The sequence below is a fragment of the Myxocyprinus asiaticus genome, chromosome 38, assembly GCF_019703515.2.
Source record: "Myxocyprinus asiaticus isolate MX2 ecotype Aquarium Trade chromosome 38, UBuf_Myxa_2, whole genome shotgun sequence".
Taxonomy (NCBI): domain Eukaryota; kingdom Metazoa; phylum Chordata; class Actinopteri; order Cypriniformes; family Catostomidae; genus Myxocyprinus; species Myxocyprinus asiaticus.
The window spans coordinates 24,301,769-24,316,716 of NC_059381.1; the positions used below are offsets into that span (position 1 = coordinate 24,301,769).

Genomic DNA, 14,948 nt, shown 5'->3' on the forward strand with positions numbered 1-14,948 from the left:
TCAATACAGCATTGGACTTGGCAAAAACAGTAAAGACCACATATGCGGCACATCACATGGTGAGTCAGTTACATTTGGTAAACACTGACCTGTAGACTAGTTGACTATTTTTCTGGACGACTAGTAAAACTGAGTAGTAGTTCAAGACCTACTACTCACTTAGTGGAGGTCCAAAGAGGACTGTGTCCAGAGCCTTCAGATGCAGTTTCTTTGCATGACTGCGGTCCAGTATCTTCAGCACGGTCAGAAGCAGGGTGGTGTTTTTCACTGCAAGTCTGTGTAGGGATTGAGACATCGTGACTCCATGACTTTGATCAATGAACATTTCAGTCTAACAATTGAACTACTATATGAAGGCAACAGACACACTAATTTTAAGCATTCTTACCTTGGTAGAGCTTTGCCACTGATGCCGTTTTTCCTGAAGGAATCAGCATACTGCGGTAAATCCACACAGCTGATGAGCCACAACTCGGCTTCCTCTACTGTCCAATTATACACTTCAGACAAAAACAGTCATCACGTATAACGTAACCAACAAATTTATTAAATGATATATTGATTTCACCAATATATGGATTTATTTTTTCTTGGGGGTGGGATTGTTCCTTGATACTTTTTGTTTAATATACAGTACCTCTAAATTGACCTACCTGTTATAATGTCACCTTTCAGAGATGATTTTGAAATACATAGCTTTTAAAATAATTAGCCAGCTGAGTTTGTATGCAAACCTTCAGACGCCTTCCAGGAATTCCACATGTCCTCTACTGTGATCAGCAGATCTATCTTATGGAAGTTGTTGTGTTTTGCTTTGGGGTCATGATATTTCAAGTCCTCCCTCAGGAACTATTTGAGGAAACAAAGACTGAATTTTAACATGTATACTTTTAGCAAAATGTGAATGTAAGGTCACTGTTAAGTGGTTCTTCGTTAGGTTTCTCAAACCAGAATTAGAGATCGACGATAGTGGATTTTGCGCATACCAATAACTAAGGTAGTGGAAGAGGCCGATAACCGATTAATCGGATGAAAGTTTTTAAAATCGATTTAAAGAAATGTTTTATCCTTACTATGACAGGCACAGACATTTACGGCCACAAGAGTCCAAAATGAATAAAATCCCGGATGCAATTTAATGTTCAACAAAAATCCTGATAAAAAACAGAAAAAAATGAAGTTTTGGTGCATAACGTTGGACTTTTAACTATAAACAAGCCCAAAATACAGAAGGGACTATTATTTTGAAATGATGGAGACTTGGCTCTGTTGCTATGCTCTATAATTACGTATTTACCAAATTAAGCTTTTATAGACTATATATTTCACCAGATGAGGTGAAATGTGCAGACGGGGCACATTTCCATATAGTCTCATTTTGCTTTGCATGCCCTCGCTTCAATTTAGAACACTTGATTATCTATTAAAAATAACAAAATATGCATTGAAGTGAGGATAAAAATATATATTAATATTTTCAGTGATGAAAGATGTAGATACAGCCAATCCCTTCACAAGAAAAAGTTGGCACACCACAGCTCCAAAAATAGAAATGTAATATATTCCGACCTTGGTGACGTTTTGAGCCACCTGGCACTTCATCAGATACAGCCGATCCCACATGATTTTTTTTATTTCACCTCTAGAGGCCACAATTATACTGTAGAATCAAGCCGTTCTAACTGTAGAATCCTCCAGTGCTGGCAACAGATGAACACGGATGAATAAAAATAGAAGTATCGGCATAGATGTTTGCTCATAACCGATAGTTCCAAAAAGCAACTATCGGCACAGATTCATCGGTAAACCGATATATCGGTCTACTTCTTACCAGAATCACTGAATGCTTTGACAGTCCATCTCTTTTGACTCTGATCATGAAGTTTCATTTATAATCAGTCCTAATGTAATTTGTGATTCCTTTGCTTAGTTGCTCTACGTGCATTTAAGAATAATGGAATTTAAGCTAGCACACTGTTATGAAACTATTATGCTTTTGCATCAAGGCCTCATCAACAACTTTAAATGTGCATAAGGAAAATCCAGCACCATGAAATTCAAGCCACAAATCAAAGCATATCTTTTACTTTACAATGCTTTTCATTTCAATCAAAGCATCCACATTTTTGTGGATGAGTCAGACATATGTTTAGACTTGATTATTTGTGTTTCTAAGAGTTTCTTTTTAAAGCACTGTCTATTTGCATAATTCAAAATATGGCAGGAGTTCAAACTTAAAACATTCTCATGCAACAGCCACAATAAACATAAACACACACATTCACACGCACACACAACACTCAACAAACTCGGTTTTATTTTAGTAGTAGTAAGAGAGAATCTTCAAAGCGTAAGTAGAGATAAACACACCTGCTCTGTGGTTTATCAGCTGAATAGCACCAGAGTTAAAGACACAGATATGGGCAGATGAAATGCCTGAAACCATGACAGGTAGTCTTGTGTGGCCAAATTCTGTGAGATTCAGTCGAAATATTCAAACTGTAAAATCGGTCTCTGGTGAGCAGTCATACTGTAGAGTCTCTGGCAACCTATGTAAATTCTGTCCGTTTCACTGAACCAAACTGCCTCTTGATACACCAGATCAATACTAAGTATGGTTAAAGTTACACTCACAGGACTATGCATGGCCTTGGTCAGGCTGTGTTCAGGGCAGGCAGCAGTAATGCTGTTTATTGAAGTACAGAATGCTCAGCTGTGGAATTCTCATGAAAAAGGAATCCCTGGCCACTGGCTATGTGCGATTCAAAAAGAATACTAAGGGAACAATTCACTGAACAGTGCCAATATTGTTTTTATCTCACAGCACAGCAGAAATATTGCACATTAAAGGAATGGTTAACTGAACCAATGAAAATTTTGTACTTATTCACCCTCATGTCGTTCCAAACCCATATGACTTTCTTTATTCCATAGAAATCCATACGGGTTTTAACGACACGTGGATGAATAAATAAGAGTTTTTTATTTTGGGTGAACTTTTCATTTAGTGCTTCTTTATTTTGTGTTGTTAACAGGTTCACTCTATATGTGCCCTTTCAAGCAAGTACACTTTTTATGGCACTTTTCCACTACATGTTACGGTTCGACTCGACTCTGCTCATTTTTCTTTTCTGAGCTTGCTTTCCACTGCAGTGTAGTGCTGCCTCAACGTGGGTGGGATTATAGGCTGATCGTCATAGTTGCGCCGCCTCTACTGCCGTGACATCATCTTAAACGCGACACAAACATTACTGACCATAAACAATAACATGACCGCTAGCTGTTAGCTACTAGCTCATTGTGATGCATAAAGCAGTTGTTGCATGGTGATTTTGCCTGGTTGTTTTTAGAAGCAAGCTTTCCAGTAGCTGGTCAACTAAATAAAGTGAAGCTTTCCAAGCAAAATATAGAGTTAACGTAAAAAACATACCATCCTCCATTGTGGACTCCAACAACGCTGAGTCCAGGACACTCTCCCTCCCATTGCTCGCCGGTCTATTGCCATAGATAGTGTCCACTTGGTCGAACCACTTCCACTTTTTGTTCTTACTGTTTGAACCACTCCGGCTGTTGTGGTCCTTGATGGTTCTGTAGTCACTTTAAAAAAAAATTTTACTTTTCCCTACACTGTTGGTAGGTCCGGTGGTAGCCGTGTGCAGCCAACAGCTGAGACACTTCCTGAAAGACTTTGTTTCGTCGCTAACGAGAGGAACGTCTGCACCTCGTTTATTGACCACGGCATGGTTTTGCGCACAGCCATTTCTTTTTACAATTCGAAAGTCGCGTTAACAAATGATATTGCTGTCGCTGTTGCTAACTTTAAAACTAGCGGGTTGATGTCCCATGTCGCAAATCCAGTGACGCTGGTAGTGACGATTCTCTCTGACCAATCAGTGATCTGCAGGGTTTTGACGTCACATTTAGTATCGGCTCGACTCGCTTGGAACCTCGAGCGAGGTGGTACTAAAAAAAGTACCAGGTACCAGGTACTATCCACAGTGGAAATTTCCCAAAAAGCGAGCAGAGTTGAGTAGAGCTGTACTGAGCAGTGGAAAAGCTCCATTAGCACTTGCTTATTATACAGGGCATCATACACTGCTGCAACATCAATCTTTCAACACTACAGACCACAAAACCACCCGCCTTACCTCATCCGTTTCTGTCACATCCACACTGCCATCTGCATCATCGTCCATGTCTTTGTGAATGCTCCGGATGGCCTCAAAACTCAGCAGAGCATTCTCATCATGGCAAAGAAGCTCATCGATACCACATAGTTCTGGAGAGGAGAAAAAACACAGTCAGATATATGAAACAGCAATGCCAATACGCAATGTGTCTGTTCCAAAACCTACACTGTAACCTACACATCCTACACAAGTGGTAACCTGTAACAGTTAACTTAAGGAGCTATTTCTACCTAATCTAACCCTTAAACAATTTTTTAAACAATGACTTGAAGAAAACCATTTATTTAGATATTACCACATGAAGCACATTTTAAGGAAACCTTTTTTTGGTGTAGTAAGCTGCCTCACTGCCTACAAAGGCAACTGCCTTCATAGGCATTATCCTAAATCAGATGGAACCACAAAAATGATTTCAATGCACTACATAGTATTATGCTAAAACCAAAGCCTAAGCAAATGATCAGCGAAGTATTGATCAGTATTGGCCCACGTGGTTGTTTGCATTTATAGTTCTGCGTCGTTTTGTGAGTACACAGCCAAAATGCTATTGTATTGAGAGAAAATGCCTTAATTTCTGAAATAACTGTTAAGTTTCATAAACAAAGGCTATGCAATGTGTGGATTCGAGGTATTTATTAAATTATTGAAGCATTAAAAACATGTTCAAAGTATGTAGTATTTAGGTACATATTATTTATTATACATGTTGCCAGTCATGGAGAGACAATAAATCAGGCATAGACTGTATGCTTGCTTTTGAGTTGCTTAAATAATAAATAAATATTGTAGCATACTTTGATGCTCCGTGCTGAAAACAATTGGTCAAATTAATAAATAACTGCTTGCTTGACGAACACACAATGGGTGTCATTTTAAAGCATAGTATCTTTACAATGCATTTAGGCAAAATAACCAACACTCAACAGATGCTTTTTTAATCTGCTGACAAATTAGAAGTGTTCCGTTTTCACAATTTATGAAATATGATTATTTTCTGTACACTGTACTGTCAAACATACGTTCAAAACATTGTACAGATCAGAAAGGTAATGATTACAATACCAAAAGTATTGTTTCACTTACATACCAGATATATATAGCATAAAAGATCTGATAAAAAGCACAGAGTTGTAAACAGATGTGGCTTTTGTTATGTTTTGGCTTCTTCATGAAATAAACAGAATATAACAACAGCAGATGCTCACAAAAAACAAAACGAGTCAAAATAAAATGCACCACGATCACTGACCAGTGGATACATACGATGCATAAATAAAATAATCTTGGAGAAAAAGCGATGCTACTTTAGATAATTTCTTGTTATGCTGGGGGGCAGTCTCTGCTATCACAGCGGACCAATCACAGCTGTTGTGGTCTGCGTTGACGCAATACACAGTTACACTTTTGAAGGGGTGCACGTCAGGCTATGGCGTAGGTTTGACGCAGAAGTATAAATCAGTTTTTAGGGTTAAGGTCATGATGATACAATTTGATCCTTCGCTTCACTAGCGCTTGGGGAGGGGGGAGGGCAAAGCCCATCCAAGCACCCTCCTAGATCTGGCCCTGAATTACACACAAAAATAAACTTGGCCCCTTCATTTATTATAATTGCACAGAAAAGCCTCAGACTCTCCTGAATATAAACCAAGTTAAAAGCCTTCCTCAAGAGCACATAAATGCCAGGAACAATAAAAGGCCTATTCAAACACAAATGACCTTGAAATGACAATGACTTGAATCATGTTTCAGTCCTCTCAGTGAAATGCCTAATCTGCCATTACACATTCATTTTGACTGAGTCATTTCAATAAAAATGAAAGGACCGCAGTTTATATCACAGCAAAAACCCTTTTTAAAGTTTCAAACGTAAGTTAGGAAGGAGCTTGTTCATCTAGGCCCACCAATTTTATCCCAAGGTTATTTAAGCAGCTGCTTCCCTTGCACCACTGGTGACAATTCTTTCGACATCCCTCAACCTCCCCAACTCCACCTTAATATTTCATAATGCCTAAAATTTCAAGACTGTCTTGACATAAGAGGGGAGGTTTGGGGTCCTTAGAGCTTAAGCCCAGTCCTGTGCTCGAGCCCCTCCATTATGGACAGCACACCGAATACGTAAGTGAACACTAACCATACCTGAGAAAAGAGTTCAGTAATCAAACAGGTAACAGGTGTAACAGGTTCATCACTTTGCGATTTACAGCACAGCTGACCTCTTACTAAACTTACAAGTTCATCACCCCCTTCAGCAGATCCTGTACTTTACATTCCTGATTGAGACAAGAGAAACCCCTGGATTGCCAATCTAAAATGGGGCCAACAGCGGTGCCTTTGTAAGGGCCCAGTGTTAGAGCCCATTATAACAGGAGAGCTCAGTCTGAGGGTGATGCTCATACAGTCGGAAATGTAGTCCATGAGAGCCACTGAGTGACTTTTTAAACTATTTATAGACTGAGACACAGCACAGCTGCTAAGGTGTTGTGGATATTGCTGTAATATGACAGCGAATTGGGGGGGGGTGCATGAGGGTGGATGTCCCAGATTTAACCTTTGTCTCAAGTTATAGACTTGATTATGGTGCAGGTATTCATTTTGATGCTGTCACTGTGATTAGATGCCAGGCTTTATTTAACTGGGGTCAGCAAACATTGCAATACTAGGATAATATAATTAAAGATGCTTGTGTTTCTATTCCAGGACTGTACTGTGATCTTTCTGTTTTGATACACAGAAAAATTTAACACGTTGTGAGATCTGCACAGCTACTTTTGTTTTGGCTGCCTGTAAGCAACGGAAACAATAGTGTATGAAAATCCAATAACACACATGCCAAAACCAGCACTCTTCAAAAAAATTAAATAAAAATATACACCCTTTAGCACCACTCAGAGAGTCGCTGTGTTACTGAGAAAACATTGTGACAAGAGAGAACTGTTTGCAAATGTTGACACTACATCAAGCTTTTTAACTAACCTGTGCTCACCAGTACTGGAAAACAAACTGTAACATGTATCATCTCATCCTGCTACCAGCAAATTTAATGCCATACCAAAAGAGCTTGTTTAGGCCAGGCATATTAGTTTGGAACAGGAACAGCAGAGAAACATACAGGAAAAACAAAGCAGAGAGAAAATATTGAGGGCTTCAGGCATTTCCTAACATATGATCCTTGAATTCCCTGGATGCATATTCCTTTCATCCGATTCACTAAAGTGATTGAATCTATCTTTTGTGTGTGTAATGGTGAGACAGCTGTGTTTTCCATCTGGATATAATATTACTATCACTGAAAAATTACAATTATTTACTACCCTCATGTAGCTCCAAACCAGTTTGTCTGTTTTCTTATGATGAACAAAAAAGGAGATGTTGAAGGATGTTAGCCTCAGTCACCACTGACTTTCATTGCATCTTGTTCCATACAATGAAACTGAATGGTGACTGAGGCAAAAATTCTGTCTAACATCTACTTTTGTGTTCTAAAGGGTTTTTGAACAAGTGGGAATATACAAGTATGGTTATCATTGCCCCTTAATGTTGGTCTGACACAGTTAACAGCCAGAATGAGTTTTAAGCTTACTTCAGATGGTGCAGGCAACTGTTAGCATTTGATAAAAGCCTACAGAAGAGGATCAATTTCCTTCATTTCTTTTCCTGTTGCTCTGACCCGAGCGTATCTTGGTAGATAAAGAAGGAAGGAAAACAGAGAGGCCTAGGATCAGGAGAAGAGATGAAGTACATGAAATGAGGGATGTTTAGTCTACTTTACTGGCTGGCAGAGACCTTTAAAAATATCTGAGAGAGGGGCCTGGGTAGCTCAGTGGTAAAATACGCTGGCTACCACCCCTGGAGTTTGTTAGTTCGCTAGTTCGAATCAAGGGCGTGCTGAGTGACTCCAGCCAGGTCTCCTAAGCAACCAAATTGGCCCAGTTGCTAGGGAGGGTAGAGTCACATGGGGTAACCTCCTCGTGGTCGCTATAATGTGGTTTGTTCTCGGTGGGGCGCATGGTGAATTGAGCGTGGTTGCCGCGGTGGATGGCGTGAAGCCTCCACACGCGCTATGTCTCCGTGGCAACGCGCTCAACAAGCCACGTGATAAGATGCGCGAGTTGACTGTCTCAGACGCAGAGGCAACTGGGATTCGTCCTCCGCAACCCGGACTGAGGCGAATCACTATGCGACCACGAGGACTTAGAGCACATTGGGAATTGGGCATTCCAAATTGGGAGAAAAAGGGGAAAAATCCCCCCCCCCCCCCCAAAAAAAAAACAATATCTGAGAGAGCGTCAGTGTTCGCGGAGCCTTGAGGATTAACAGAACTGTTTTACAAAAGACCCTTTAATATCTTGCTATGGCCCAGCTGGATGAAGCCACACAAGGGTCATGATCAGATACCCCACCCCCATCTTAGAGAGATGCCAACAACTATGCTACAGCAAAATTTGAAGGCCAATAATTTGAGATAAACATTGTTAGTTAGTTAATTAGTGATTTTACACCATGCCAGCTTCTAAGACTATTTTCATGGCGAAAAACAAGTCAAAATATATTAAAAGGTAGAGTGATTAAAAAAAAAAACCTTTAACATTTATTTTCGATAAGAACTTTAAACCTGATTCAGTGTTGACTTTGTTAAAAATCTCTACAAAAGTGTTTGCTGAGTAAAATAATTTCCTAAAAGAAATAAATCCAGCACAATCCAATAAAATATGTTTCTGTGATAGTGGATTCTGGTATTCGGTGCGAGATCAACATTGTATCCCCTTGGCTGATTCACAGTCAGTTTCCCCTCAAGTCGTTTCCAAAATCTACCAAAAACCTTGCCAATTATTAATACACAATTTCTGATATGCTTCAATGTAACACTGTGTAATTAAATTTCAGCAGTTGTATGTAGAAATACCCAATGCTGCTAGTTGTGAGCTTGCAGTTTGTATGTGATGAGATAAAAACTAAGTGTGTACCACAAAATAAAGCCAAAACAACACGTCTTTCTATTGTGTTGTGTTCATTAGTTGCACTCAAAGCCAAAAATACAGAGCACTCACAAGCAAATGACTTACAAGCATATGATCCAGTTAATTTAATGAAGCAATCCAAACGACCCATTAGCTGACAAATTATCAGTTTGAATCAATCTGATGAATCCTTCATTGAATGAACTCACTGAATCAGTCAGAGCGGTTACTGAATTAAAAATAAAACCCTTTTAACATTAAAATATGTGAGCAAAAAAGTGATGGCGTTACGGTAATACACTAAGAATGAATTGCGCTCGTTAAATTGCATGCGGTGTCTGCGCTGGTTTAGCCCCCGATTCACTAATGGAATTATGCAGATCAGGCAACAGCGAAAACGCGTCCACAAAATCGCTGTTGAACACAATTTGCATGTGCAATTACGACCTTAAAGGGTTATTCTGAGCACCATATAGAAAAGGATGAAGCATTCCATCGCAATCTGACATACCCCGCCGGGACTGTACAGCATCACTGTGATCCAGACACCTGAATCCATGGGTTGCGCAAATGTTTTGCATAATGCCTTGAATATTTTTATCATCTTGTAATGATGTCACCAGTGCTTCGGTATGAAGTTGATACTAAAACATATTATATTTTAATATTCTAACAATATATTTTAATATTAAGTATATATAAATTAATGATACTTGTCTTTCTACAGTATCGATAACACCAAATACAGACTCAATTCAGTCTTACTGGCACTCATGTATGTGTGTTCAAGTGTCTGGTCCATATTCCTGTTTTGGTGAGATATTTCCAACTGTGTTGAGTTGGTCCATCCAGATGCAGTATGTACCAAAAATATAGATATATAACCCTGAAAACAAATAGTAATAAATACAGATGTGCTCTAGGTATTTGCTAACTTTAAGTCACAAGCTAGGACATTTGCCGTGAACCTCGCAAATTTTGGCAAATCTTGCAACAATTTATTTCCTTATAATAACCTATTTTAGCCTATTTTCAGTTTAAACCACCTGACAAATAATAGGTTTCTTTATGTCAGTTGTACATAATGTGTGTCGAACTATGGAAAGCCGAAAGGGGCAATATAGTGTCTTTTTTTTTATCACTTTTTTAAGAACATAGTGTTAAAAAGCATGCAATTTCTTATCTTTGAGCGCATATGAAGCTGAGACAAAAATTAGTGGGACCTTTTAGTATTAGTTTTAGAAATATTTAAAGATTTACTACATATAAACTAATTCATTAACATTTAAACTTTTACTATAAAGTGTATTAAATTCCAATATTTCATCAAAGGATGGCCACATATTTATCCACAGTGGTCTGGGCCCAGCCCGAATATCCACTGACCCTAGAACCACCCCTATCTGAATTATCTATTAAACATCCTAAACATGCACTTGTCTACATCTGCATATGGATATATGCCAGGTTATAACACTCTTGTCCATCATTTGATCATTATTTGATGAATTACTGTAAAAACAAAAGCACTTTTAAATACAATTAATTTAACAGCCTGCTTTCATCTGCCGTTAATAGCACATTGTAAATTGTGCCAGGCCATTTTTATTAATGAAGCACATTCTATAATGAGTCTAATTTACATAGAAAGGAGGCGTGTTTGCGCGGAAAGGAATGACAATGACTAAATTTAAAAACTAAAGACGCAATCAGCGTTGACTGCACCAGCTTAAACTATATTGCTGGTGGTTAGTGAATAAGACGCAGCTTTTTGTGCCGAAATAACACGTGCAAAAATTGTTAAGTGAAATCGCCCCTAAGTCTTTGTAAGGGCTTTCACGTTTTTTTGTTTTACATGTTCATATTCAGAAAACAATTGGTGAAAGTTGGATTTTTAGAAAATGCGATCTGCTGGTGTTCAGAGATTTCATAATTTACATACATACTGGTCTTATAAGCTTCCGAGTTTGTCGTACCGCTTATCATTTTCTTTCCACCACAAAAGTGGATCTATTGGTATGCATGATTCTTACAAGATCTGAATACCAATGGGGTATAATTCAATAAGAATCAAAATACTGCAAGTACTGCCACACTTCACTTTGCCTGAAAGTACATGCCATCATCTCTTAACCAACACATCAACAACACATACCCACAACAACCCCCAGTGAACTCAATTGCAACTTCAGATTAAGAGAAAAAGTACAGTATATTTCAGCTTTGCCTTTGCGATATTTGAGCAGTGTTTGGCAACACTTTACAATAAGGTTCCATTTGTTAACATTAGTTAACAGCATTAGTTAACATGAACTAACAATAAACAAAAATTTTACAGAATTTATTAATCTTAGTTAATGTTAATTTCAACATATACTAATCCATTTTTAAAATCAAATGTTATATATGTTAACAATATTAAATGCACTATGAACTAACAATGAACAATTGTATTTTTATTAACTAGCATAAAAAAAAAATCTGTAAAAATATATAGTTTATTGTTAGTTCATGATACCTAATGATTTAAGTAATGTTAATGAATGGAACCTTATTGTAGTGTTACCAGTGTTTTTAATAGTCGACTAGTTTCTGCAGAACTCGTGCACAGGAAATACTGGTATCATATCAAATATTTATCTGCATTATATCAGACAACGCCCAGCCTGCCCTCTAGATACAAGCATTGGCCTGAAAAACCCATTTCAGTAAACCACTAATCAACACACATTTCCATTTAGCTTACATTAAGCCACTCTGATCAAATTTATTGCCAGATTAGATTAAATAAAATAAAAATGTATGACTGAGTGTGAGTTTGACTATAACAATAGCAGAGAAACAACACTGCATTTGTTTAACTAGAGCTGAGGCATGGCTTAAGACTTCTTCGGTAAATATTAGCACAGATCTGAATGTTCTGGAGTTGGAACAACTCCACTCGCTTGTGATGGATGTATATTTACTCATCCTTATGATAAAAAAAGGCAAACAGCCTTTTGAAGAATGGTATAAATGTCACAATAATAGGCCACATGCGTAATACATTGCCTGGCAAAAAAAAAAAAAAAAAAAGGTTGCCGTTTGGATTTAAATAAGCAGATACTTAACAGCCTATGACTGGATCATTACTGCAGTGATTAATATGTTTCAGCTAGCAACAATTCTTTTAACCCTAACAGATGCAGTGTGCAGCGTCTCAGTTCTTAAACAACCATGTTGGAAGATGTATCCCGTGTTTAAGAAGGGGCAAATTATTGGCCTGCATCAAGCAAAGAAAACAACTAAGGAGATTGCTGAAATCACTGGAATTGGGTTAAGAACTGTCCAACACATTAAAACCTGGAAGGATAGTGGTGAACCGTCAGCTTTGCAGAAGAAATGTGATTGAAAAAAAATCTTGAATGATCGTGATCGGAGATCACCAAAACACTTGAAGTCACATTGTAAAAAATCAACAGTAGAACTCAAGGCTATGTTTAACAGTGAAAGTAAGAGCATTTCCACATGCACAGTGTGACGAGAACTTACAGGATTGGGACTAAACAGCTGTGTGGCCACAAGAAAGCCACTTGTTAGTGAGGCTAATCGGAAAAAAACGACTTCAATTTGATAGGAAGCATTCCATTGACTGTGGAACAATGAAAAAAGGTCATGTGGTCTGATGAGTCCAGATATTCCCAAGCGATGGGCGCATCAGGGTAAGAAGGGAAGCACATGAAGTGATGCACCCGTCATACATAGTGCCCACTGTACAAGCCTCTGGAGACAGTGTTATGATCTGGGGTTGCTTCAATTGGTCAGGTCTAGGCTCAGCAAGGTCAGCTGACTACCTGAATGTACTGAATGACCAGGTTATCCCATCAATGGATTTTTTCTTCCCTGACAGCACGGGCATATTCCAGGACGACAATGCCAAGATTCATTGGGCTAAAATTGTGAAAGAGGGGTTCAGTGAGCATGAGGAATAATTTTCACACATGAATTGGCCACCACAGAGTCCTGACCTTAACCCCATTGAGAGTCTTTGCGATGTGCTGGAGAAGACTTTACGGAGTAGTTTGACTCTCCCGTCATCAAAACAAGATCTCAGCCAAAAATTTATGCAACTCTGGATGGAAATAAATGTTGTAACGTTGCAAAAGTTGCGAAACAATGCCACAACGAATGCACACTGTAATCAAAGCTAAAGGCGGTCAAATGAAATATCAAGAGTATGCAATTTTTTTTTTGGCCAGGCAGTGTATATAGTGGTGGTTCTCAACTGGAGGTTTGCAGGTCTGTTCAGAATAGAGTTGCAGACAGCAGCAGGGAAAAAAAATCAATGCTAAAAATGCAAATAATAAAAATGCAACTAACCATATAATCAAGCAAAGTTAGGACTGCAAAATGAATAAGCCAATCAGCTTTATAAAATGCTTCCCATATGTTTTGTTGTGGATCTCAAAGGCAATGTGTCCAATCAAATACAGAACAGGTAGAATGCTCACTACCACATAAGTACACTAAAATTTTAAAGGAATGTTGCAGGTTCAATACAAGTTCAGTTGACAGCATTTGTGGCATAATGCTGATTACCACAAAAAATAATTTTGACATCCCTTTTAAAAATAATAATAATAATAATAATAAATGTGGTTGTAGTAAGGTGCTTAAAATTGAAGTGAATGGGGCCAGTCCATAAACATTATACACAGAGTTATAAAAGTATAGCCACAAGATGTAGGTCTAAACATTATACATATTAACATGATTTTAGTGTGATAAAATTGATTACTAATCTTATCTGTGTAAAGTTATCTTTAATATTACAACTCTGTTGTCATGACGATGCTACACCATAAACCCTGTAATCTGGTAAATGCGGTAAAACCGAAAAATCCCTAATTTTATCACACTAAAATCATGTTATCACGTATAACATTTATGCCTTGTAACTACAGTTTAGAAACTGTGTGAATTTTTGTTTATGAACTGGCCCCATTCACTTCCATTGTAAATGCCTCACTGTAACACTGTAATTTAAAAGCTGTCGATTGAGCTTGACACCTGGAACATTGCTTTAAAAGGCCTATATAATCAAAGAGAATCTAATGTTGATGTCTGCTTACTGTACCGGTGTAATAATGAAAATATGGTAAACATAGATTTTCCTTGATATTCAAAAGGTACCTTTTCCATGGCCTGGGTAGCTCAGCAGGTAAAGACGCTGACTACCACACCTGGAGTCGCAAGTTCGAATCCAGGGCATGCTGAGTGACTCCAGTCAGGCTTCCTAAGCAACCAATTGGCCCAGTTGCTAGGGTGGGTAGAGTCACGTTGGGTTAACTTCCTCGTGGTCGCTATAATGTGGTTCTCGCTCTCGGTGGGCCGCGTGGCGAGTTGTGCGTGGATGCCACGGAGAACAGCATGAGTCACCACACACGCTAGGTCTCCGCGGTAACGCGCTCAACAAAACCACATGATAAAATGCGGGGATTGACTGTCTCAGATGTGGAGGCAACTGAGATTTGTCCTCCGCCACCCAGATGGAGGCGAGTCACTATGCCACCACAAGGACCTAGAGCGAATTGGGAATTGGGCATGCCACATTGGGGAGAAATAATAAAGGTACCAAAATAAAAAAAAAGAATTAAAAAAAAAAAAAACGTACCGCTTCCTCTTGCATGCCATTAAAACAATCTCCATCCAGATTGACTCAGCAACTCTTAACCACAAAGTGAGATAATGCTGAAAACCTAATTGTCCTCACCATTTCCTATAAAAGGAGACATGTTTTCAGGAATGCATTTCACTAGAC

The 14,948-nt window shown here is 38.5% G+C and overlaps 1 protein-coding gene across 4 annotated transcripts in view; it reads right to left on the minus strand.

Annotated features, from left to right (window-relative positions):
* Window positions 1–14,948, minus strand: part of LOC127429035 (stromal interaction molecule 1-like) — a 60,083-nt gene that overhangs the window by 26,761 nt on the left and 18,374 nt on the right. For all 4 annotated transcript variants that reach the window (XM_051677775.1, XM_051677778.1, XM_051677776.1 and 1 more), the window contains 4 exons: window positions 4,149–4,279; window positions 735–849; window positions 389–500; window positions 160–275 (listed from right to left, as the gene is read on the minus strand). In XM_051677775.1, coding sequence (XP_051533735.1) covers window positions 160–275; window positions 389–500; window positions 735–849; window positions 4,149–4,279 — 474 coding nt within the window. The remainder of the gene's footprint in view (window positions 1–159; window positions 276–388; window positions 501–734; window positions 850–4,148; window positions 4,280–14,948) is intronic.